Source organism: Crotalus tigris, unplaced genomic scaffold, assembly GCF_016545835.1.
Source record: "Crotalus tigris isolate CLP2741 ecotype Arizona unplaced genomic scaffold, ASM1654583v1 scf7180000017701.1507938, whole genome shotgun sequence".
NCBI lineage: Eukaryota > Metazoa > Chordata > Lepidosauria > Squamata > Viperidae > Crotalus > Crotalus tigris.
Window position 1 is genome coordinate 929,471 of NW_024096577.1, and position 26,469 is coordinate 955,939.

At 38.2% G+C, this 26,469-nt stretch overlaps 1 protein-coding gene across 1 annotated transcript in view; it reads right to left on the reverse strand.

Annotated features, from left to right (window-relative positions):
- The window catches only part of ARHGEF18 (Rho/Rac guanine nucleotide exchange factor 18), a 41,129-nt gene extending 28,475 nt beyond the window's left edge, over nucleotides 1–12,654 (reverse strand). Inside the window, exons 1-3 of the mRNA XM_039338507.1 lie at nucleotides 12,159–12,654; nucleotides 9,148–9,215; nucleotides 1,103–1,166 (exon numbers count right to left, since the gene is read on the reverse strand). Of these exons, the coding sequence (XP_039194441.1) occupies nucleotides 1,103–1,166; nucleotides 9,148–9,215; nucleotides 12,159–12,177 (151 nt within the window). The 5' untranslated portion in view covers nucleotides 12,178–12,654. The remainder of the gene's footprint in view (nucleotides 1–1,102; nucleotides 1,167–9,147; nucleotides 9,216–12,158) is intronic.
- Nucleotides 12,655–26,469: the final 13,815 nt, after the last annotated feature.

The following is a 26,469-nucleotide window of genomic DNA, read 5'->3' on the forward strand; positions in this document are numbered from 1 at the left end:
AAGAAAGTGTGGATAATTGATGTGGCAATACCAGGGGATAGTAGAATAGAAGATAAAGAATTGGAGGATCAGAGTATCAAGATCTGCAAATTGAAGTTGAAAGATTATGGCATAAACTGACAGTGGTGATCCCAGTGATTATCAATACACTGGTTGCCACACCCAAAAATCTTGGATGGCACTTAGAAAATCTGCACATTGACAAAATTTCCATCTGTCCATAAGAGGCCATATTGTTTTGATCTGCACATATACCATGTTGATAGATTATGACATCCTAGGTTCTTGGGAAAAACTTGATGTAAATCAGAGGTGTCCAATGTAGGCAACTTTAAGACTTATGGATTTCAACTCCCAGAATTCTCCAGCCAGCATGGGGAATTCTGGGAATTGAATTCCACAAGTCTTAGAGTTGCCAAGGTTGGACACGCCTGATGTAAATAAAGGCTACTACTAGTTATGGTTTATTAAATTTATATGCCATCCAACTCCCAGAGACTCTCTCTAAGGCTGCTCAGAGATGGCACTGCAGCAAAGACGAGTTTCAGCAGGATGCATATATTTTCATATATATTCTCATGTATAAAATTAATACAGAAATAAAATCTAAGGCTAAGAAAATAATCTTCCCAATTTGTTCCACATCTTCAAAAGATATTTCTTTCCTTTTCTCGTAGCTTCTTTTGCAAGTTTAATTTTGGAGAATATTTAAGATAATGGCCTAAATATATAATAAGCTCTGTCCACAGGCACAATTTAATAAAAGCAGACAGTCCAGATATATTTTTCAATTTCACAGTTACAGAATAACCAATCAATGAAAAACCAGCTTATTGATTTTCTCACTGCTCTGCGGTGGTTGTTCCCTTCCTATCCTGCTTTTTAAAAAAAGTTTCACAGCACAATAAAAAAAAATTAGCTCAACTAAAGAACATTCTAGACTTTTCTCCAATCAGGACAGAGTTGCTGCTCCACTCTTTTTGACAGCATTCCACAAACAGTACCCTGCAATGCTTAAACTTTTAATAATATATTTTTCAAAGTCGTAGTACCAAACATTCCACATTCAAAATCAGAACACAAAAAAATATTTTATACAAACCTCGGCAGGCACTCTGGAGTAAACTAGGGGGGGAGCCTGGGGGGCGGAGTTGCAAATCCCTTTGCTATAACAGAAAGAGAAGAGACAGAAAGAATCAGATATAACATACTTCAGCTCCATGTCAAAATTGGTTTAGTTTCCATTGAACAACAGCTCTGAAGCAAGCCCCGATTCCCTGAATTCAAAGCTTTCGGCTCCCTCAGCCATATTAGTAAAGACCTAACTGTACTCTTAAACAAGGAGCACTGAAGATTGAATGGGAGCTTCAAATATCCACAGGAACTCTGAGGTTTATATCTCAGATTCTGAATTACCCAATGGAATCTTATTACTGTAAAGAGTAAGGAAGATGACCTGGATGGAAATATGCAAGAACCATTACCTGGGAAAAAGGGACAGAAACATTTTAAAGTCCAGAGCAACATTTGGAAAAGGCCTGGTGTGATTTACTGGTGTGGGTGGACTTTGTTTAATTTCAGTGCCACTGTAACTTCAAATAATCATTAAATTAATAGTTATAAGCCAAGGACTACCTATATTACAAAAGGCAGATGGCATTCCCCTTCCTCCAGCCAACAAAATGCTGAAGCCGCGTAATGTTTTCATGACACCATAAAAACGTAGAGCTCCAGTGTGAAATCACTGCGTGGCTTCAGCAATTCACTGGCTCAAAGAAGGCGAACGCCTTTTGCCGTGTTTAATAATAGGCAGCCCATTCGTAAGTACACATTGTCTGTAAATCAGATCTTCTGGATCAATCTTGCAAAATTACAGCCAATCTCAATGTGTTTTTTTTTATTTGTTTTTTTGTTTTTGGTGTGGACTTGATTTCTTGAGCTGGTCTACCTAGTAGGGCAAACTAGGAATACCAGTCTTTAAGTAGGTGTTTGGTGTTTCTTTATTATATTTTTTTTTATTTTCAAATAAAGCACTACTTTTCTGGAAATTATACGGAACATCAGTCTTTAAGTAGGTGTTTGGTGTTTCTTTGTTATATGTATTTTTATTTTCAAATAAAGCACTACTTTTCTGGAAATTATGTTCTTCACAGATCTATTTAAACTGTCAAATCCCTCTGGCGACTTGTATATCGTGAGATCTTCTACTAAGTTCCAATAATTAAACAAATATGTACAATTATGAAATTGCCACATTAATCTAATGCCCTAAACTAAAATGATCCAAGGCCTGGAGACTAAAACATATAATAGTAGTAGTAATAATAATAGTAATAATAATAATAGTAGTAGTAGTAGTAGTAGTAGTAGTAGTAGTAGTAATAATAATAATAATAATAATAATAAGTTGGAAGGGACTTTGGAGGTCATCTAGTCCAACCTCCTGCTCAGGCAGGAAACCCTATACCATTTCAGACAAATGGCTGTCCAGTCTCTTCTTGAAAACTTCCAGTGTTGGAGCATTCACTGCCTCTGTAGACAGGTTGTTCAACTAGTTAATTGTTCTGTCAGGAAGTTTCTCCTTAGTTCTAGGTTGCTTCTCTCCTCGATTAGTTTCCATCCGTTGCTTCTTGTCCTGCCTTCAGGTGCTTTGGAGAATAGCTTGACTCCCTCTTCTTTGTGGCAGCCCCTGAGATATTGGAACACTGCTATCATGTCCCCCCTCGTCCTTCTCTTCACTAAACTAGACATACCCAATTCCAGCAGCCTTTCCTTATATGCTTTAGCCTCCAGTCCCCTAATCATCTTTGTTGCTCTTCTCTGTACTCTTTCTAGAGTCTCAGCATCTTTTTTGCATTGCAGTGACCAAAACTGGATGCAGTATTCCAAGTGTGGCCTTACCATGGCATTGTAAAGTGGTATTAACACTTCACGTGATCTTGATTCTATCCCTCTGTTAATGCAGCCTAGCACTGTGTTGGCCTTTTTGGCAGCTGCAGCACAATGCTGGCTCATATTTAGGTGATTGTCTACTAGAAATCCAAGGTCACTCTCACAGTTACTACTATTGAGCAAGGTACCCCCTATACTATACCTGTGCATTTGGTTTTTCTTGCCTAAAAACCTTGTTTTTTTCACCACTGAATTTCATTTTGTTAGATAGTGCCCAGTGTTCAAGTCTGTCCAAATCCTTCTGTATCTTAAGCTTGTCTTCTGGAGTGTTGGCTATTCCTGCCAGTTTGGTGTCGTCTGCAAATTTGATGAGTTCCCCATCAATCCCCTCATCCAAATCGTTGATATAGATGTTGAAGAGCACTGGGCCCATAACAGTGCCCTGGGGCACCACACTACACATTTCCCTCCATGTAGATGCGGTTCCATTGAGGACCACACGCTGAGTACGGCCGGTCAGCCAGCTATGGATCCATCTAGTGGTGATGCTGTTTACCCCACATTTTTCTATCTTGTCAAGTAGTAGGTTGTGATCTACTTTATCAAATGCCTTACTAAAATCCAAGTAAATTATGTCCACAGCATTCCTCTGATCCACTAATTTTGTCACTTGGTCAGAGAATGCAATAAGATTTGTCTGGCATGATCTATTTTTGATAAACCCATGTTGGCTTTTAGTAATGACTTTGTTTGCCTCTAGGTGTTCGGTGATTCGTTATTTGATTACCTTTTCCAGGATCTTCCCAGGTATTGAGGTCAGGCTGATAGGTCTGTAATTTCCTGGGTCCACTTTTGTTTCCTTTTTTGTAGATGGGAACTACATCAGCTCTTTTCCAGTCCTCTGGTAGTTCCCCTGTGCTCCAGGATCTTTGAAAAATATAGTTCAGTGGTTCTGAGATCACATCTGCCAGTTCCTTGAGAACCTTGGGGTGTAATCCATCTGCTCTTGGCGATTTGAACTCATCTAGGCTGGACAGGTGCTCACTTATCATTTTCTTGCCTATCTTAAGTTGTGTTTCTATTCAGTTTTTTTATGGCACTATTTTTGATAGGTTGGTCTGTTTTTTCCCTTTGTGTAAAGACAGATGCAAAAAATGAGTTAAATTGTTCTGCTTTCTCCCTGTTGCTTGTCACCTTCTTGCCACTTTCACCCACTAATGGACCAATCATTTCTTTCACTTTTTTCTTGTTTTTTACATGTTGAAAGAAGCTTTTTTTGTTATCTCTGACTTTGGTCGCAAGCCTTAGTTCATTTTGAGCCTTGGCTTTCCTCACTTCATCTTTGGAGGCTCGGGCTATTTGCTGATATTCTGCCTTAGTTATGTGCCCCTCTTTCCACTTTCTATACTTGTTCTTTTTATCTTTCAATTTATCAGAGAGTTCTTTATACAGCCATGCTGGTTTCTTTTGTGAGCTGTTATTTTTCCTCTTTGTTGGTATTGTGCTAGACTGGGCTTTTATTATCTCATTTTTCAAAATTTCCCAAGCTTCTTGAGTTGTTTTCCCCTTGAGGATTCTCATCCATGGAATCCTTCCCAAGTCCTCTCTAAGTTTATTGAAATTAGCTCTCTTGAAGTCCAAGATTCTAGTTTCACTGTGTTCTATTGCTTGTGCTTCCATAATGTTGAATTCCAGTATTGCATGATCACTTCCTCCCAGGGTTCCTATGGCTTCAACACCTTCTATCATTTCATCTCTGTTAGTGAGAATTAGATCCAAAATGGCTAATCCCCTAGTTCCCTTCTCTACTTTTTGGAAGACAAAGTTGTCTGCTAGGTTTGCCAGGAACCTGTTTGATCTTCCACTTGGTACAGAGTTTGTCTCCCAGTTGATGTCAGGGTAGTTAAAGTCCCCCTGTGATGTGCTTCCTACATACCTTAGTTAGCTGACTAGCAAAAAGTTCATCTATTTCCTCTATTTGGTTGGGTGGCCTGTAGTATACACCTATGGCAATGTCATTTTTCCCCCTTTTATATTGACCCAAATGCATTCAAGACCGTTTTTATCATCATTGTGCTCTATTTCTGTAGAGATGTAGTTATTTCTTATATAGAGAGCAACTCCACGCCCTCTTTTATTTGGTCTGTTTCTTTTAAATAATTTAAATCCCTCTAGCTGTGTGTTCCATGTGTGGGTTTCATCCCACCATGTTTCCATAATGGCAACAATATCATATCTGCCCTCATTAACCTGAATTTCTAGTTCACTCTGTTTGCTGTTCATACTCTGTGCATTGGTGTATAGACATTTGAATCTTTTATGACTGGCCCTGTGTTTACTTTCTATATAACCTGTGTGGTGCCTGAGTTCCCCTATTGTCTTACCACCTATTTGGTTAGTGCACTTTGTGTGGCACTCACTGTTAGAGGCTTGTTTTTGCTTGACAGCAAGGTTGGTATTCTTGTCCACACACACCTCTATGTTACATGCACTGATAGCCCTATATATGAAAAATGGCTGCAGGACTTGGGTTTGGCTAGTTTAAAGAAAAGAAAAAGCAGGGGTGACATGATAGCAGCATTCCAGTATTTGAGGGGCTGTCACAGAGAAGAGAGGGTCAAATTATTCTCCAAAGCACCAGATAGCAGGACAAGAAACAATGGTTGGAAACTGACCAAAGAGAGAAGCAACTTGGAATTAAAGAGAAACTTCCTGACAGTGAGGAAAATTAACCAGTGGAACAGCTTGCCTCCAAAAATTGTGTGCGCTCCATCACTGGAGGTTTTTAAGAAGAGACTAGACAGTCACTTATCTGAAATGGTATAGGTTCTCCTGCCTGAGTAGAGGGTTGCACTAGAAGACCTTCAAGGTCCCTTCCAGATCTATTCTATTCTAAACACTAGCCTGCCATAAACATTAGTTAGCAGGATCAATGTTCAGGGAAAGAATTATGTGGAAGGACACAAGTTCCTCAATCCTACTTCAAGGTTGCCTCTGTTTTTGAAAAGCTGAATTCCCGTGTGGAAGAGGTAGTAGAAAAAGTGGAATTGATGGAGGAAAAATTTGAAAGTATGGAAAAAGAAATGGAAAATGAGATTCTTATGCTTCAATATGGACAAATGGAATACGCCTTAAGAATCAGAGGCTTGAGAGTCTTTGCAAGGAGATCTGAAAGAGATGGTTGCAAAGGACTTTGCTGTGATTTTGAATAAAGAAAAAGAGGAAATACTTAGTGAAATTGAAAAATTATTTAGAGTTAATTCTGTGGTGGCAGTGCAAAAGAATTTGCCAAGAGATGTGGTAATTTACTTTGGGAAAAGATCCCTGCGCAATGAAATTATACAAGCTTTTTATAAAAAGAGATTTGAAATTGCCCTACAAGACGTTATAATTTTAAAGGAGATCCCATCTAAAATTTTAAGAAGAAGAAAGGAGTTTGCTTTTTTAGCAGATGAACTTAAAAAGAGACGAATCTCGTTCAGATGGGATGTTCCGATTGGAATGGTGATGAATTACCTGGGGATATGTTATAGACTTAATACTGTTTTTCAAGCAAAAGATTTTTATACTTCGGTCCTGGGGGTATGTTCATCGCCATCTACTAAGTTTAAAGCCTTGGAAGAAAAGAATGTAGAATTATACCCTGAAGAGCCTATACTTATGAAAATTGGGGAACCTCAGCTTGAGGGGCCTCAACAAGTTCAGATAGAGGAGTAGAAGATAACTTGTGCAACATATAACTGTAAAGAGAAGCAGCAACAGAAGAAGGTTAAGGAAGCCTCACATCTATTGGTTTCTAAACCTGCGGGAGAAGCAAGACTTATAAAGATTCGGGCGCAACCCTCAAGGGTAAAATTGCTGTCTGAAGAAATGGAAAATGGGAAATCTCAGTCTGAGGGGCTGCAACAAGCTGAGAGGAAGGGGCGGAGGACAACTTGTACAACATATAATAGTAAAGAAAAAGACCAACAGAAGAAGGAGTTTAAGGAATCTTCACATGTATTGGCTTCTGAGCCAGCGGGAGAGTCAGGATTTATAATTTCGGAGCAACCTTTAAGGGCAGATCTCAAAGCATTTCTTTCGAGCCTTATGGATAAGAGAGACTGATAAGGATGGAGATCGAATGAAAATTTTATATGGACAACTGAGACTGATAAGGACTGTGTTTTTTGTGGATGGAACTTACTATTGGTAAAGATTTAAATGTTTAATGTGTCTATTGTGGATGGAATTTATTATTGGTAAAGATTTAAATGTGTATAAGGGAATTTTAATGTTTTAAGTTTTAAGTAATGTTTAAAGTTGTGTTTTGGAGGGAGTTTATAAAGAATGATGGATAATAATATAAGTATGATATGAAAAGATTTGGAGTATATTATAATGTGTTCAATGTTTGGGGGTTTTTTATTATTATTATTATTATTTTTAAGATGGAATTTGTTATTGGTAAGATTTTAATGCGTATAAGGGGATTTTAATGTTTTAAGTTTTAAGTAATGTTTAAATTTGTGCTTTGGAGGGAGTATAATTTGTTTAATTAAATGTATTCAGATTTGCCTATGATTTATATTAGATTTTATATTGTAGGTATAGATGTTTAAACAAAGTAATGTTTAAATTTGTGTTTTGGAGGGAGTTTATATAGAATGATGGATAACATTATAAGCATATTAGAAAATGTTTAGAGTATTTAATTTAAGGTATCCAGATTTGTTTAGGATTTATATGTGTTTCAAGTTTTTCTTTTCTTTTTCTGGAAAATTTTAATTAAGCCTGTACTCAACTCTGGGAAGGTTGGGGGAGGGTTTGGGAGGTTTGGGGAAGTGGGGGAGGGTAAGGGAAGGTGGGGGGGTCTGGGGAGGGGATTTGTTTTGTAAAATTTAAAAAAATTTTCAATAATAAAAAAAAATCCTACTTCAAGGTTTAAATGGCTGTTTAGAGCAACATATTAACAAACAACTAACCCTCTCACTCTCCCTAGTTTTAACTAAATGGAAAATGAATATTCCCCAGTACAGGTAGTCCTTGACTTATGACCACAACTGAGTCCAAAATTTTTGTTGCTAGGAAAGGCAGTAGTTGAGTTTCACTCATTTTATGCTTTTTTGCCATAAGCAAATCACTGCGGTTGTTAAGTGAAATATGTAATTGTTAAATCTGGCTTCCCCCATTGATTTTGCTTGTCAGAAGTCAGTGAGGAAGGTGATCACGTGACCCAGGACAGTGCAACCATCATAAATACATGCCAGTTGCTAAGTGCCAGAATTTTAATAATGTGACCAAGGGGATGCTGCAATGATCGTAATTGTGAAAAATGGTCATAAGTCACTTTTTTTCAGTACCACTGCAATTTCAAACAGTCACTAAGCAAATAGTTGTAAGTCAAGGATTACTGGTACAGGGTAAGTTTTAAAAGATTTAAATAAATATTCTTGTTTCATTTTGTGCATCAGTAAGTCAACCAATAATATTCTCCATTTTTTTTCCATCAGGGACACTAGCAATACTATACATCTTTGAGAAAGAACACTAATAATTTGGTAGCAAGTGATAAAAAAGGAACCTCTGTCCCTGAGTAACTTAAAAGATGCTTGTAGTTATCTACCAATACTGAGCAAGATAAACTATTAGCCTATTTTGAATCTGTTAATTAGAGCTTCTTTTAGAAAGATTCAGGAAGTAGTTAACTCATTTTCAAGAATTCTGCCTCCACCCACTGCTATTAATGCAATATAATTGTTTATCTTTACCTAAAATAAATTGATTGACTCATTTCTACAAGTCATTGACTAATGTTCACAAACATTCAACTGCAACAACTATAGCATAGATAATGCCGTATTCTAACTTTAAAAATAAACAATTATGTCTTTTCACATAAATTGGAATAATCAACAGCTTGCCTTCGGAGGTTGTGTGTCCTCCATCACTGGAGATTTTAAAGAAGAGATTGGACAACACTTGTCTAAAATGATATAGGAGCTCCTAATGAGCAGGGAGTTGGACTAGAAGACCTCAAAGGTCCCTTCCAACTGTTATTCTGTTAATAACAGCTCTATCAGAACTATTTTGTAAAAGAACGAAAATAACAGCCTTCACATTATGAAACACTTTGTTATAAATTATAGACCTAGGCAGCATGTTTAATTTTTACCTGTATTGTGAACCTGTATTTGAGCTATAAGAAATAAATATGCTATAGAAATAAATGAATGAATGAATGAATGTGTGTATGAGTAAGATTGCACAATCTACCTTGGATCTGCTGCTGCTGCATTCAGGCAGAAGATTCTTGCAGTTTTTGTGAACATTTACTGCACAATCTGACGAGGAAAGAAAAATAAAATTGAGGTCATTTTTTCATATATGCACACGGACACTTATATGTGGTTACCCTAAGGTTAGCAGTGCCTTTAAAAGATTACAGAACGACAGTCCTATAGAAACAATACCAATATGGCACATGTAAACCAATATGATGCTAAGGATTCCAAAGAATACCATGGACTGCACTTATGGATATTACAGATTAGATTAGATTAGATAACCTTTATTATCACTTTTTCCTATGGGCACAACGGCACATATTAAAAATGAAATTTAGTTGCTTGCTCTCAAAGTGTACATATACATCACATTTAAAACATACAATATACAACATATACATAGACCTACATCCTTACATATAAGTAACATAAAACACATTTACATTGCAAATGTGTTGCAAATCTTCAGACATCTTTTCCTATAATCATTTTTTAGGATTGGGTAACCATGTGAAGACGGAGCTGCACCTGTCACATGAACACCCTGTGTGCCCAAATTACCTTTATTCCTTTGCCCAGCCCTGTTAAAGAGTGCACCATTAAAGCTGAGACCAACCAGAGCATAGACAAACTCAAAGACGTAGTGCAAGATCAGAAGAAGTGGAGAGACTTGGCCCATAGCATCGTCAAGAATCAGACATGACTGAATGGGTAACATCATCACTGTCACTAAAGAGTAACTAGTTAGGAAAGCTGATCTCCCTCCAATCAATTAATCCAAACCCTCCTTCAACAACAAGGATACTACACTGTAAGGTGGTCAACAGAATTCTTTTAACACAAAGAGTAACTAATTAGGAAAGCTGATCTCTCTCCAACCAATTAGCCCAAACCTTCCTTCAACAACAAGGATACTACACTGTAAGGTGGTCAACAGAATTCTTTTAACACACATTATTATCTATCAAAGTATTCTAAGCACATGAAACTGTCCTAGACTCAATTCAGACCATTGGTCCTTCCAGCATTAAATTTATTCTTACTAACTGTAGTTCCCCCAAAAAACAAGACGCAATGGATGGAAACTAATCAAAGAGAGAAACAACTAGAACTGAAGAGAAATTTCCTGACAGAACAATTAATCAGCGGAACAACCTGTCTCCAGAAGTTGTGAATGCTCCAACACTGAAAGCTTTTAATAAGACACTGATAACCATTTGTCTGAAATGGTATAGGGTTTCCTGCCTGAGCAGGAGGTTCAACTAGAAGACCTCTAAGGTCCCTTCCAACTCTATTATTATTTATTATTATAAAATCCAAGGCAAGTAATTTAATTGGAAATACCAGAGTCTAAAACTAGGATCTCCTCCATGTAAAGTTGATGCTTCACCAGTACTCAAACCATGTCTTTTTAAATCCCTACAAGCAGCTGGAATTACAGCAAAATTCTATCTACTAAAAATTTTGTTGTTACAGCATGATGTCAAGTGGGCTCTCTCTCCTAGTTTTCATGCTGATCAAAGAACAGCAAGGAGCAGCAGAAGCTGGGAGGTGGCAAGACTGAAAAAGGCCACCTGAATTAGTTTATGCACTGTCTGAACAATATTACACCCCAATATTAACTCTGCTGTAACTGGCAATGGATACCCAGTCTCCAGGGTAGATAAGAGGACTTTTCCAGATCACAGACTGACAAGTTTTTAAGAAAAGCTCAGGATCTTAAATTAGTATAACCTCTGAGTTCAAGACAGAACCATGTGGAAACAGAATGATCCAGATATATAGCCTATTAGTAACCACTGCCTTTAAAACCATCAAAGTCGGTTTTTGCTTCTCTGGTTTTGCTCAGAGTTGCCAAATGCTGGCTGAATATTGCCCTCCTCTCCTGCAACAGACGTCAAATTCAGAGGTTATAGTTTCCAAGTCAAACTGAACCAGATTACATAATTCACACAAGATATAGCCCAATAAATGGCACCCCTTTCACACTCCAGCAACCGCACAGCATGTCCTTGCAACAAACAGGCTGAACTGGCTAAGAAGAGAACAACTTAAAGACTCAGCTTTGAGTTAGCAGAACTGTTTGGGCTACAGCACAAGGAAGCAAAGAGTTCTGTTAAATTCAGAGCCTCCTCTATTCCAGAGCCATTTGAACAGATGGAAAATGTACAGGAACTGATGAAAAACAGTATTTGGCTAAGATCATCATTTCTGTGCAAGCATAAGAGAAAACCAAAAGCTGTTTCTTTGTGATTTCTGCTTGGAGGAAAGTTTTCCTTACCACAGAAGACCTTAAGCAAAGAGACATTTACAAATCTGGGAGCAATGTAAGCAAAAGCACCTGATTGCAGTCATGAAAAAAGTCTTCATTCCTCCCGTACCATGAAATATAAATATATAAAGCTGTTGCTGCACCCCTTAGTTCAATAATGACTGCACTTATTAGGTGACACCACTCCCACACTGCCTGCCAGAGGGAAAGAAGTTTTATTTGCCTGGAATGGCCTCTGTGGACACCACCTTTTTTACTTCCTTTAAATCTTTTCACAAAAATAGTCATTTTATTTTGTCTCGTCTTTGGCCAAAATCCAACTTTATTGTATATCACTGAAACATGGCAAACAGGTAGTCCTTGACTTACAATAGTTTGTTTAGTGACTGTTCAAAGTTACAACAGCACTGTTATGATCGTTTTTCACATTTACGATGTGCAGCATTCTCATGATCATGTGATCAAAATTCAGATCCTTAGCAACTGGTTCATACTTATGACAGATGTAGTATCCCAAGGTCATGTGATCCCCTTTTGCGATATTCTGACAAGCAAAGTCAACAGGGAAGCCAGTTTCACTTAACAACTGGGTTACTAACTTAGCAACTGCAGTGATTCACAACAACTGAGGCAAGAAAGGTCACAAAATGGGGCAAAATTCACTCAACAAATGTCTCACTTAATAACAGAAATTTTGGGCTCAGTTGTGGTTGTAAATTGAGGAGTACCTGTATTCTCCCTGGTCATCTGCCCTTTGTTGAAACCTTTTGGGATCCGTATCTGACCTTTCTCTTCTACCGTGGACAGCACTGAGCACTCTGGTGAGGTCCTGTGTCAACAGCTGAAGCAGCAACAGAAAGACCAAACGGCAGCTGAAGCACAGCCTCTCAAGGCCTGCCAGGCACCGAAGTCTTCAAACGTGTCCCTGAGTAGAAGTCCTTGTACTTTTCTTCACCTTCAACTCCCACTTCTGACCTAAACAGCCATTAGAATGACTTCAAAGAAGTACAGAATGAGACACCAGGAACAAAAATAACTACAGTGACCTCACCCTGAAAGGTATTTGAAGTATCTAGGAAGTGGAAATGCTGAAAAGCAGAAACCAGCCAGTCTTGCCTCAAAGCTCCGTTCTGAATTGTTTGAAATGCAAATCTGCACAGCAGCCACAGGGATTCTGAAACCAGCACTCCACCAAAGCCCCAACATCTGTGATAATTCCCCAACTCCTACAGTGCTAAAGGCAGAGTCTTTATTGTACATGTCAAAACCGCTTGGCCAAAAAAACTCCAAAAAGACAAAACAAATGCATGCCTGAAATTTGCCTAAGTTTATTCTTGTACATGAGAAAAGCACCTCAAAGCCCATTGCTAGATTTTATAATTTCAGACATGGTGTGCTGAATTGAAGACAGGTGGCCCTTCACTTATAACCATTCATTTAGTGACCATTCAAAGTTACAACGGCACTGAAAAAAGTGATTTATGATCGTTTTTCACACTTACAACCATTGCAGTATCTGCATGGTCACATGATCAAAATTTGGACACTTGGCAACTGGCTCATATTTATGACAACTGCAGCGTCCCGGGGTCTGGTGATCATTTTGTGATCTTCTGGCAAGCAAAGCCAGATTCATATAACTACTGTGTTACTAACTTAACAGCTCCAGTGATTCCCTTAACAACGGTCACAATAAAAATTGTAAAATGCAGCAAAACTCACTTAACAACTGTCTTGCTTAGCAACAGAAATTTTGGGCTCAGATATGGTCATAAATTGAGAGCTACCTGTATACCTGTGTGGGACGTTTCCCAGTAAGAAAATTAACTCAAGACCAAAAAACACAGACTATTGGGACCAAATATATATTTGAGTATATCTCCCTTTGTCAACAGAAGCTGGAAAAAACAAAATTAAAATCTCTAAAGGGACACGTATTTATATCTCCTAAAAAGAACCCCCATTACTATATAGCATTTTAAAAACACTTATCATAGTACATCCACTCAAGAATTAAGGAAATAAACATGTATACAGCCACTTTTTGTTTAGCATTATGTTCAAAGGATAATTGCTTTGTTCTTCATTTAATATACCACAATTATTAGTGAGAATTTGTTTTTGGCTCATGAAGAAACAAATCCAGATGTAACGTATTTTTTTAAAAGGACAGAAAATTCTTGGTTTCTAGAGCACTCCTAGCAGGAATTTTTTTATTGATTTATTAGAAAATAAATATAGAGGAAAATAAAAATAGTGGAAAACTAAAGGAGGAAAAAAGTAAAAATGTGGGGTAGAGGGGGGAAAAAGAAGAAAAAAGCACTGACTTCTAACTCTTTTTAGCACAGTAGAAAATAACAATATTACAGCTTCTACTTTTTTCTTTTACCCAGTAATATATACTAGCCATTTCTATAACAACTTATCTAATCAGCAAAATCAAAATCAAAGTTTCATTTTTTTTCATCACAAGGATAAAATCTGGAAGCAATTTCCAAAGCAACGAGCCAAAAATGAACCTGCAGCAAACACATGCCTACTTCCTCAAATTTCTTATCTTTATGTATGAGCTGGACTGATACACTAACACAAAATTTCTCTGTTAGAAAGTTACGATATTGCAAGATATCACAACCTCTTTTAAATGAAATTTTAAAATGATATATTCAATTTCTGGTGGTACATGTAGTCCGGTTTTAAAAAAAAGTGACTTATAACCAGTCCTTGCACTTACAACTCATGCAGCATCCCTACAGTCACATGGTTAAAATTTGGATGCTGGCAACCAGCATGTATTTACTATGATTGCAGGGTCTGGGGTCAGGTGACCACCATGTGCAATCTTTCCAGCTAGCTTCTGACAAACAAAGTCAATGGTGGAAGCCAAATTCACTTAACAACTTTGTGATTCATCATGGCAAAAGAATACATAAAATTGCAGGTCACTCAACCATAGCATGCTTAGTAATGCAAACTCTGGTCTAAATTGTGGTCATAAGCTAAGGACTCCCTTAGTGTACTGTTTTTCTTTTTTTAATCCTTGTGAGCTGCCCAGAATTATTGACAAATGGGCAGCCCTAGAAATTTAGACTGTAAATAAAGTATAAATAGAACCAGATCTGAAAGATCAACCTGGCTATTAGATGTAGTCCTTTTTTCTCAGCCACCATACACTCATCTCTAAACACAAATTATTTGTAGAGAGAAGACAATGCAGGACAAAAATTCTTTAAGAAGCTTTCAGTTTGAGAAACATCAAGCACCAGAGACATCAAACAGAAATACTTTTAGGAATCTCTTTCCTTTTTCACCTGGCATGTAGTAATCCTGGTTATTTAAGTGGGAGGACAGTGAAGTGAGACATTGATCCTTCTAATTTGACTGTTTTCATTTTTGTATAGCCTTTCTTTCTGAACCTTCTTAAAGAGCAGCCTCGGGCTCATTACACAAGCATAATTTTCTTGGAGAGATTTTCTACACAGGCTTTCCCTGGTATCTATCTAATTCCTGTTGTATAAACACTGGGAGGGCATGTTTATAAAGTGAGATTAACAGGCATGAAAACTTCTCTGCCTGAAAGGCCTGCTGGGAAAAAAACAGGGTGTGCCAGGGCAAATGTCTCCATTTCCAGGTGAACCAAAAGTTAAAGCTCAAAGACTTATCTAGTTGTGGCATAGTTTCCTATGCAAAGTTTGTGGCTGAATGAGTGAGTCACAAGCAACTGGATTTCAACGTTCTGACCCCAGTGCGTAACAACTCATCTATCCTACAGGATGCCTGAGAGCAGAGGGGGAAAAGTTTGATTTTTTTTTCATTATATTTATATCTGAGAGCTCCAGACAGCTTACATTAGGATCTCTTTTCACTCCAACACTTCAGCAGACCTATGATATGCTGAAAGAATGATCCAAGTCACCAAAAGTTACAACAGCTGAAGCTGGCGGTGAACCCACATTTCCCCAATCCTAACCCAGTATTCTGATCACCATACCAAATTGGCTTGAAAAATTAGCTTGCTGCTGGGCACCCCTCCATAGCAAACTCTAAACCTACCTTATCAAATAAGGTCCAGGGACAATTTTCAAAATATCTCCCTTTACACCAAATCAATATTCCTGCTTTAACACATTATTGCCTACATATGAAAAGCTTACCAGGATATCTTAGAAAAGTCATCCATAAGCTGACCCATAAGATTCACCTTGCAAATAAACCCCCAACAAATTACAGTCCACAAAATAATAAATCTGATGCCTAATGCTAAATTAGTGCTTAGTCTCTCTCTTTCTCTCTAACTGATTCTTGCTCAAGGCAACTAGCCAAATGATTAATTACATGGTAATACAGGTAATCATTTCACTGTTTCTCTTTGGTGGAACCTTCCAGCAATTTGACCTTTGTACTAAACATCTTAGCTATTTAATTAAAGATACAATACCACAATTTAGTTTCAGCAGCTGATAGGCCCACAGCCATTGTGGCTTTGAAGCCCATTGAAGTAATGCCTTACTATTAAACTCAACTGAAGGAAGGAAAAGTTAGAGACACCTATAATCAAGAGATAACATACAGTAGTACTCTGTACCACAGCTCAAGATCCAAACATAGCATGCAATCACCACTATAATTTAAGCCTCGTGCAACAAGTTCATAATTTAAAGTACTTAGAAATTGTAGCAGCTGAGGCACCCCTACCAATTGGCATAGCTGGGTCTTCGTATACAAGTGGTCCTTGACTTATGAAAATTGACTCAAAATTTCTGTTGCTAAGTGATACAGTTGTTAACTGAGTTTTGCCCCATTTTACATCCTTTCTTGCTACAAATAAATTGCAGTTGTTAAGTAAATAACACAACTGTCAAGTAAATCTGGCTTCCCCACTGACTTTGCTTGTCAGAAGGTTGCAAAAGTGATCAAATGATCCCAGGACACTGCAACCATCATAAACATTAGTCAGTTATCACACGTCTGCATTTTGAATATATCATCTTGGGGATGGTGCAATGGTTGTAAGTGTGAAAAATGGTCAATAAGTCAGTTTTTTCAGTGCCATTGTAACTTCAATCATTATATGAAGCATTGTAAGTCGAGGACTATTGTACTGCTATACATTCCTCCCTCCCCAGCCATTTTTCCACCTAAAGAAATTGTATCTTTAAGAATCTGATGTACATCAATTGATCTGAAGACTTCCAAAAGATATATGAGTGCCATCTTATTCTTATGGCAGCATGCTCAGGAAACAGCTGTTAAACTTGCTATCTAAGTTCTAAGAGCTTCTACTCTTTCCCCCCAAATGAGGGGAAAAGGGAGAGGCTAGGAAAAGAAAAAGTATCTTTTTTGCACTTTTGCCATGGAACTCAAACTCAGAACTTGCAGCAGGAACGCTTTTCCTTCCCTGTCCCAAAAGTGCTTTTCCAAAAGACAACTGGACTTCCTTGGTTTCTTTCCTTTGAAAGCATTTTGCTTCTAATCCAAGAATGTTTTCAAGGAAAAAACACAAGAAAATCCAGTTGCCTCTTGGAAAAACACCTTTGGGACCACCATGACCTGGATGATTGAGAATCTCCATAGACATCTTCCCCCCCCCCCTTAATAGAGAAGTACAAGCAAGCCATCTGCTCAAGGGATTATAAGAGTTTGGAATGCTCATTCCTGCTTTCTCTTCTACAGCTTTCCAAATATTATGATTACCATAAGAAAATCAGAAAGCCTGTTTTCAAAAATATCAGATGATTGGCAAATATCTTGAGGTATTCAGGTGTCACTGAATACTGTCACTGCAAAAAAGTATGAACCTAATTGCCACTGGCTTTGAGTACACATACAATAATAGTATAGCCACAGACTTAAGGTTGATGGCAGCACAACTATGAATGTTCTGGCTACGGGTGTTTGTGCACCTTTTGAAGATTTTCTCAGTGGAATCTTTTCATCTCCTCACAGGCTGAGAATTTATGCAATCTGTTCAACTTTGCACTACTGTAAGAGCTACGTGTCCACTAACACACATCATTCCGTTTAACTGTAGGATAGAATTGCTGGGCCAACCTACCAAAAGCAACACGTTTCCTTTTCAGTTTATTATTATTGTCACAATTTTAATACTGCCCTTCTGCCAAAACCATCATGGCAACATATGAGCAATCAAATTTGAACATTTATAAAAAAATTGTAATAAAATGTTTAGAAAACCAATACATTTAAGAAGTCATTAAAAATGGTAGTCAACAAAATCTTGAAAGAGAGAACATTTAATGCTGGCCAGAAACAGCTATCAGAAACAACCCTGTCAGCAACACTGACAAGGCAAGCTACTATAGAGCAAACCCCATTCCTTTCTAACACAGGATGTTACTAACTCAGAGAGCACCACACTTCAGCCCCAAGTTATATATACTCTCTTCTATTGGTACAGTTGCCTTTTTCTAAAATTCCACATCTGTAGTGATTTCTTTTCCATTCTATTCAGTCATCTTTAGAATGAAGGAATATTTCAACAGACTTTAAAAAATGGCTCATGCTGTGATCTTTTCACTGACAGTAATAATATGGGGGGGGGGGAAATATCCTGCTGGTGCTTTTGGATTTTCTTGTAAAAGGCTCATACAACAACCTGTAATTTACAACTATTTTGAAACACTACTGCCCAATCCCATTTGTTGTTTAACTGGAGATGCAAGATGACTGAATGTGACAATTCTCTTAAATATAGTACATAAATCTTGCCTATGCTGAATCAGACTGTTGAGTCCCACTGTCATACCAATTATATTGACTCTCTGGGAAGTTATAGAGCCAACCTATTTATTTATACAAGTCAGATAATGAATTTAATAGCCATAAAATGTTAGAAAGGGATCAGTATCTTCTCAGTGACACTAAGAGAAGAACATTTCATTTTTTTTAAACCCAAAGATCTCTTTAAGGTATTCTGGATAGATGAAAAAGAAGTACTCCATCACCTAACAATGGCTGCCTGCAGGGAATAAATAAAGGCGACTTATATCAAATAAGACTGCTTATCCATTGGGCCAATTTCTCTCTAATACTGCAACAGGAAGGAATTCTCTTGAACCTTTCATTAATTTAAATATCAGAGATTTTTTAAAATGGAAATGCCAATCTACTTGCAGAAACTATAGCCTCTTGGTTTAGTCTATTCTTCGTGGCTCAAGACATTGTTTTCAAAGAAGTCTAGCAACCATTACTGGGCATGCACAAAGTCTTCCGAATGACAACCTGATTTATTCATCTACATCATATGCATCAATTCCTCCATTATTTTCATAAAGAAAAGTTAAAACGGAGAGCAACAGATCCACGAAGATTAAGAACTTGACCGGTGAAAGGAAAGCAAAACATATACATTTCCAGATATAAAGAAGTGTGAGGTTCCCAAGGTCTCCATGAGAAGCCTCCCTCTACCCAAATAGTTGAGTGGGGTTAAGTGTGGCTAATACTGACCTCTGACGTCATCAAATGACGCCTCGTCTTCTCTCTGGACCAGCCTACCCTGTAAGACTGTTGTCCTCAGCGGCAGATGTAAGTCCTTCTCCTACCCCCAAGGAGGCCCAACCCGGCCTCGCCTCCTCACTGAGACACTTCCTCTTTGGCCCCGCCCCCGTAGAATCAGCCAAGCATATCGCGAGACCTGCTAAAGCCCGCGGGATTCCAATTCTCCATTCAACTCCGTAGTGTGCTCAGCCCTGGCGGTTCGAGGGGCGAGTGAGGGCGGGAAGGCTATTGCTGGGATGGAACAACAAGAGCAGTCTTACGGGACACCTCAGGCGGCGTGAGAACGCCAATCCCGCAACGTAAAGGTATAAAATCACCTGCCGGCTCCGCCTCAGCCTAAAAGATATCGCGAGATCTCAAGCGAGGCTTTCTAAAACGATTCGAGTCTTTTTAAACTCCCCGCCCTTCTGGCTCAACTCCCAGCTCGCCCGTTCAGGCGAACTCCAAATCCAGAGTCTCTGAGATCGACCTCTCGCGGAACTTCAAGATCCCGCGAGATAGCGATTCCCTACCCGTCTCGTCTAAAAGCTGGTTGCCCTAGAAACCGCGTCTGCCTAGTCTTGTGGGTTTTTTCTCCCCTCTTGTGGCTGAGGTATTAATACTGTATCTATGTCATTTATCATAAAAATCTAAACATTTGTTTCAAGGATTTTAAATATCTACCAGTCATTAGTTTTTTTTTAAGTCGGGCAATCTTTAGAAGAGGAAAGCTATTTTTCCATGGGGGGTGTGTTGTTTTTTTGATAGCGAAGAAAACGAAATAAATGTACATATGGTTTAATTTCTCTTTTCAGATCTTTTTTAGCTCTCCAAGTTTCTATCACATGAGATTTTCGGGGAGCGAAGCATGACATGCAGTTTGTCCAAGAGGACAGGGAAAGGGTTTAATGGCTTTATGGGGGTCTAATGAAAGGCTTTGCTCCAAAGGAGGGAATTTAAAGAAAGGAGGAAATTTAAAGTAATATAAGGAGTAGTACCATAAAAAAGTAAAACAAGTAATGTGTAAAAATATAGATGTAAAATTGTGGTTTTGGGGCTGCTGTCCGATAAACCATTATTTATTTACTTTGCCTAACTGAAGACGATAATATGCATGTCTAATAATACAAGCACAATTTCCATCAAAACCTGATAATCTTTAAAATAATTTCCGTTGCTCCATGTAACTGAGGCAAGTATACAATCGTAACTGCAGTATGCTATTCTAATTCACTAAGAGTACTGCCTCATGATTACCATATTAATCTATTATTTTTATTAATCATAGTTAATGATATTGCAGTCTGATTTTCATGCAGAAAGTATTTCTCAAGATTGGATTTGCATGCAATTTTATATGTAATTATTATCTTTTAACTTTCTTGCTTACATTATTTGTAGGCTAAACAAAAAACAAAGCAAAATTAAAAGGGAAATGTATTATAGTAGCTGACTAGAACATTATTTAAAATAAATTCAGGAAGCTTTACTAGTTGTTATGTTTTGCCTGCAGCAGAATTGTATTTAAATAGTAATTTGTATCAGATAATCAACCATTCAGAATATGTTCAGTGGTATCCCACAGTTAGGTCTGAAGCATAGTTTATATATAGAAAAGGTATTTAGAGAATAGAATAGAGCTGGAAGAGACTTTGGAGGTCTTCTCCTGCTCAAGCAGGAGAACCTATACAATTTCAGACAAGTGATTGTCCAGTCTCTTCTTTAAAATCTCCAGTGATGGAGTGCCCACAATTTCTGGAGGCAAGCTGTTCCACTGGTTAATTGTCCTCACTGTTAGGAAGTTTCTCCTTAATTTCAGGTTGCTTCTCTCCTTGATCTGTTTCCAACCATTGTTTCTTGTCCTACCCTCTGGTGCTTTGGAGAATAGTTTGACCCCTCTTCTTTGTGGCAGTCCCTCAAATACTGGAATGCTGCTATCATGTCATCACTATTTCTTCCTTTCTTTAGACTAGCCAAACCCAAGTCCTGCAGCCGTTCTTCATATGTTTTAGTCTCCAGGCCTTTGATCATTTTAGTTGGTCTTCTCTAAACTTTTTCCAAAGTCTCAACATCTTTTTTGTAGTATGATGATTGGTTGCAGTATTCCAGGTGTTATCTTACTAGGGTTTTATAAAGCAATACTAACACTTATTCAATGCCTCTGTTTATACAACCCAGGATTGTATTAGCTTTTTTGGCTGCTGCTGCACACTGCTGATTCATAGTCAAGTGATCGTCCACTAGGACTCTAAGATCCCTCTCACAGTTGCTGTTTTTGAGCCAGGTCTCGCCTAATCTGTACATAAACCTTTGATTTTTTTCTGCCTAAATGTAAAACTTTGCTTTTCTCCACATAAAAACTCATTTTGTTGGATTGGGCACATTATTCAAATTTGTCAAGATCTTTTTGGATCCTGAGCTTGTCTTCGGGGTGTTGTCTATTCCTGCCAGTTTGGTGTCATCTGCATTTACCAAAATTTAGTCAACAGGCCAAAAGTTAATGAATATAGTACAAGTTTTCCTGCAGACGAACAAAGCATATGCATGCACATAACCAAAAACTTTGAACTAAATACTAAAAACACTTTCAGTGCAGAGCAATGTCAGAATAGGAAGTGGCTACCTTAAGTACAGGTAGTCCTCAATTTACAACAACTCATTTAGTGACCATTCAAAATTACAGTGACACAAAAAAGTGACTTACGGCCATTTTTCACAGTTATGACCTTTGAAGCATCCTCATGATCATCTGATCAAAATTCAAATGCTTAGCAACTGGTTTATACTTATGTCCCAAGGTCATATGAACCCCTTTTGTGACCTTCTGACAAGCAAAATCAATTGGGAAGCCAGATTCACTTAACAACCAGATTACTAACTTATCAACCACAGCGATTACTTAACAGTTGTGGCCAGCAAGGTTGTAAAATGGGGCAAAACTCCATCAAACATCTCAATAACAAATTTTGGGCTCAATTACGGTAGTAAGTTGAGGACTACGTGTACAGAGATGGGATGACCTCTGAGATAATGCAGTGGAGGAGGAAGAAAGCAGAACTCATAAACTCTCATAGTAGAGAATGTAAAACCAAGCTGGCCAGAAGACAGACAGACTCACACTGTGACCCAGGAAGGAGCTACTCACTCAGGCACTGTAGCCCTGTTTTGTTCAGCAGGATTTTGCCACAGAGAGAACAACAGGTGCCATTAGAGAAGGCGCCTAGTGCTAGTTCATGCCCATGCAGTGCCTGTGTTCGTTCCTTTGCCTCCATAGCCTCTTTCTCCCGATCTTTATTCTTACCCTAAGAAAATAGAAAATGCCATAATGTCAAGATTTTTTACAACTAAATGCCCTCAAACGGCCATTCACTTATTCCTTTCCAACTCAGTTCTTGGAATACTATTTTGCTTCTTTTAGAATATTTGTATTTTTCCCTCTAGGGCCAGACCAGAGAGATCTTTCTATTTTACTTGATTGTTCTAATACTAATACAAGTTAGGGGATTGAATTGGACATTCTGTAAAGAAAATGCCTGCTCTGCTGTTGAGGCATAATTCCTGCTCCATTCTTCTTTCTCATGATACCTTGATTATAAACTTCCAATATAAAACCATATGTTTCATTGAGTCAAGTGGCTTGTATACAGCCCTCTCACCTTCTCCTTCTGCCATGAGCCAGTGACACGGTTGCGCAGATTGCTCAGCCGCCGCTTCACCTTAGCCACCTTTTCAGTTTTGTCATTCTTTGGACTCTCCTCATATCTGAGGTAGGGAAGGGGGAGAAGAAGGAAATAAATAAATTTAGCTATAGGAAATCTGTTTTAGATCATTTAACTTCTATGTCTTCAATTCCAGAAGCTTCCAAAATAGTTAACAGAATATAAATATGCTATATTTTAACCAATGGAAATGACAGGCAGAGAAAACCAAATTAATAAATAAGGAGAGCTAAATATCTCATCCAGTCTAAAACTAAAACACCTAAAAAGGCTTTAGAAAGTAAGCCTTTTACTTGGTGCCAAAACTATAAAGTGGGCAACCAGCAGAGCTGCAGCCTGACAGATCCCACCTTTATTGTCTTTATAATTAACTCAGGATGACGAGCATGTGGGATACTCCTTCCTCCTGCCTCACAACAAGCCTGTGAGGTGAGCTGGGTTGAGACATAGAGTGACTGGTCTCCTGAGTTCTATTTCAGCACTTTAACCACTATACCAGTGGTTCTCAACCTGTGGGTCGGGACCCCATTTGGGGTCAAATGACCATTTCACGGGGGTCGCCAAACCACGCTGTCCGCCATTTTTTTCCCTTTTCCCTAGCTGTCCTACTCCCTCTTATTGGTGGCCACACCCATTTGGGGGTCACCACAACATGGGGAACTGTATTATGGGGTCACGGCATTAGAAAGTTTGAGAACCACTGCACTATACAAAACTGGCTCCAAATCCTCTTAGCCAGCAAATGCAAAGATACAGAATGGATCCCATATCGCCATGAGCGCCATCATTGTACAAGTAGTCCTCGGTTTCTGACTGGCTGCTTAACTATCATTTGAAGTTGCAACAGACCTCCCCCAGAGCTACTTACAACCCATTTTTGAAATCATAATCATAATAGTAGTAGTAGTAGTAGTAGTAGTAGTAAAGTTGGAAGGGACCTTGGAGGTCATCTAGTCCAACCTCCTGCTCAGGCAGGAAACCCTATACCATTTTGGACAAATGGCTGTCCAGTCTCTTCTTTAAAACTTCCAGTGTTGGAGCATTCACCCCTTCTGGAGGCAGGTTGTTCCACTGGTTAATTGTTCTAACTGTCAGGAAGTTTCTCCTTAGTTCTAGGTTGCTTCTCTCCTTGATTAGTTTTCCTCCATTGCTTCTTGTCCTGCCTTCAGGCGCTTTGGAAAATAGTTTGACTCCCTCTTCTTTGTGGCAGCCCCTCAGATATTGGAACACTGCTATCGTGTCCCCCCTCGATGATGGCTGCAACCCCTCCCCTCACAATTGCATTTGGGGCACTTGACAACCAGTTCATCTTTATGACTATTTGCACTGTCCTGTGATCATGTGACCATGATTTACAATATTTTTTGTTGGTTTCTGACATTTACTTCCGATTTTCAGAAAAAAAATAACCATTAAGGAAAATGGATTCACTTAACGACGGCATTGTTGGCTTAATAATCACCACAAAAACTATCCAAAAATGACCACAATGGCTTATGATCATAATTCCAGGCTCAGTGACGGTTGTAAGTCAAGGACTACCGGTATATTCAACACTGCACTTTATTCCTGTTGAATCACAGCAGAGTTGGGGACAAAAATGTAACATTATGCACATAGATGCAGAGGGAACTTACTCATTAGACAGGAATTCAAACCAGGTCAGGTTTTGCTGGGTTTCATGTTTACCTTCAGGTGAGTACAATACCTGTTTAGCACTGGCAAGGAAACACAGTTTAAGAAAAAAGGCATTACAATAAAGGTAGCTCAAAAAGTTAAGGAAAATACTGGTTCAGCAAATTGCTGATCTAAATTACAGTGAGAATATCCTATAACATAGGAGCTGCCACTATTTTTCTATTCTTATGTCACTTAATGTTGTGATACAAGGACATTAATTCTGACTGGTGGGGTCCAGAAAGAGAGCCTTTTCTGCTATTGCCCCTGCTCTGTGGAACACTCTCCTCAGAAGGGAGGCAGCCCCCATTTTCCTGGCCTTCCAGAAAGGTGTGAAAACATGGCTCTGTAGGGTTTTTTGGGGCACAGAGAGGAGCACACAGTCATGGGGCAATTTAACTTCCTGAAAATCCTCCCCCCACCTTATAATTAATTTTTTTAACATTCCTTGCCTCTTTTAAATTTTATATACTATTTTTATGCTTTTAATATTTTATTTGTATATCTCCCAGAGTCCCTGTGAGGGAGATGGGAGTTCCTAAATATGAGTAATTAATATAAACAGCATTTTTGAAAGGAAGAATTGGTAAATGTTATATACTATACTGCCTGGAGTCTACAGACTTTCAAATACCTTTCTTCCAGTCTCGTGCTTGGAACATAGGAAAGATACATAGCCAAATAGGGTTTGTTAAAAAAAATTCCAGAATAGCTTATTTTTGCTAACCCCTCTCTATTAAGATAATATAAATATCTTCCTATATTTTTCCGGGAGAATTCCATCACCTGCAGGAGCCATTCTGGACTTACAAGGCAATAATTATATAATGGGATAATAGATGTCACTTTGGGATGATGATACTCAACACTTACCTATGATACTGTGCTAGCTCCTTCAGCACCTCCTGAACCATTAACCTGTTAGAAAATGTAATTAAATCAGATATAATTTTAGAAGCAATTCCCTACCTCTTTGCTAAAGGGCTACTTCAAGCAGGAATCAATGCTACTAAAGTGTTCCCATTTTCCAAATGCTATCTTCCTGCTAGTGCTCCAAAATTTGAAAAAACAACTAAGAATATTTTTCATCTATTTTTTAATTTCTACCAAAATGCTTTCCTCCCAAAGGGTGTCAGTCCATAAAACATGTAAAAATACCCAAGATTCTGCACATCTGGCAAGAACTATGGGCAAGAAACAAGAAGCTTACTTTGGCCACCTCTTACAAAGAGAACCTTTACAAAATGTTTTATAGATGGCATCTCCCACCCACAAGATTGGCTAAAATGTGTACCAATGTCTCCCCTAAATGTTGGAAATGTAATTTGACAAGTGGAACTTACTATCATATGTGGTGGGAATGCACGCGAGCTTGTGATTTTTGGAACAGGATTAAAGTATGGTTGGAAGAAATATTAGAGCAAGTGGTAGAACCAAAACCAGAACTCTTTCTATTAGGTTTAACTACACAAAAGCATGACAAAGGCATACTTTATTTAATGCTACACATTTTAACGGCTTCCAGACTGGTTTTTGCTCAAAACTGGAGGAATAAGGGAACTCCAACAGAAAAAGAGATCCTGCATAAAATTTTATCATGTGCTGAGATGGACAGGCTTACAATGATTATGAAAGACAAGACAGAACACGAATACTTTGAAATCTGGGGCAAATTTTACCATTGGTATGAATTAAGGAGAACTGCTCGGATTTCAAGTTAATGGTAGAATTAAAAGATATATATATACTGTACATATAATTGTATATATAATTGTATTGTATAGAAGATGAGGCTTATATAGAGGTTAAGAACGATGTATTAAGCTTTTGTACCATGATAGGAACTGATAGGAAAATTCATTCTGGAATGTCATGTTTGTCCATTGTTGTTTTAATTGTATTATGAATAAAAATAGTTTAAAAAAAATAACCAAGATTCAACAAGTAGAAAATTATCAAATAAACACTATATCCCCAAACAGGATAAAAGGCTAGAACAATGAGCAGGGTTTCTTTATATTACAGATAGAAGAGCTAAGTTCTCAAGGGGAAGAAGAATGCTGTTTCCATTCAGGCACTTACACTTGTTCTGGGGCTACATGGTCCTTTTGAATCATATCCAACACAGGTGGCACAATCCCTAAAA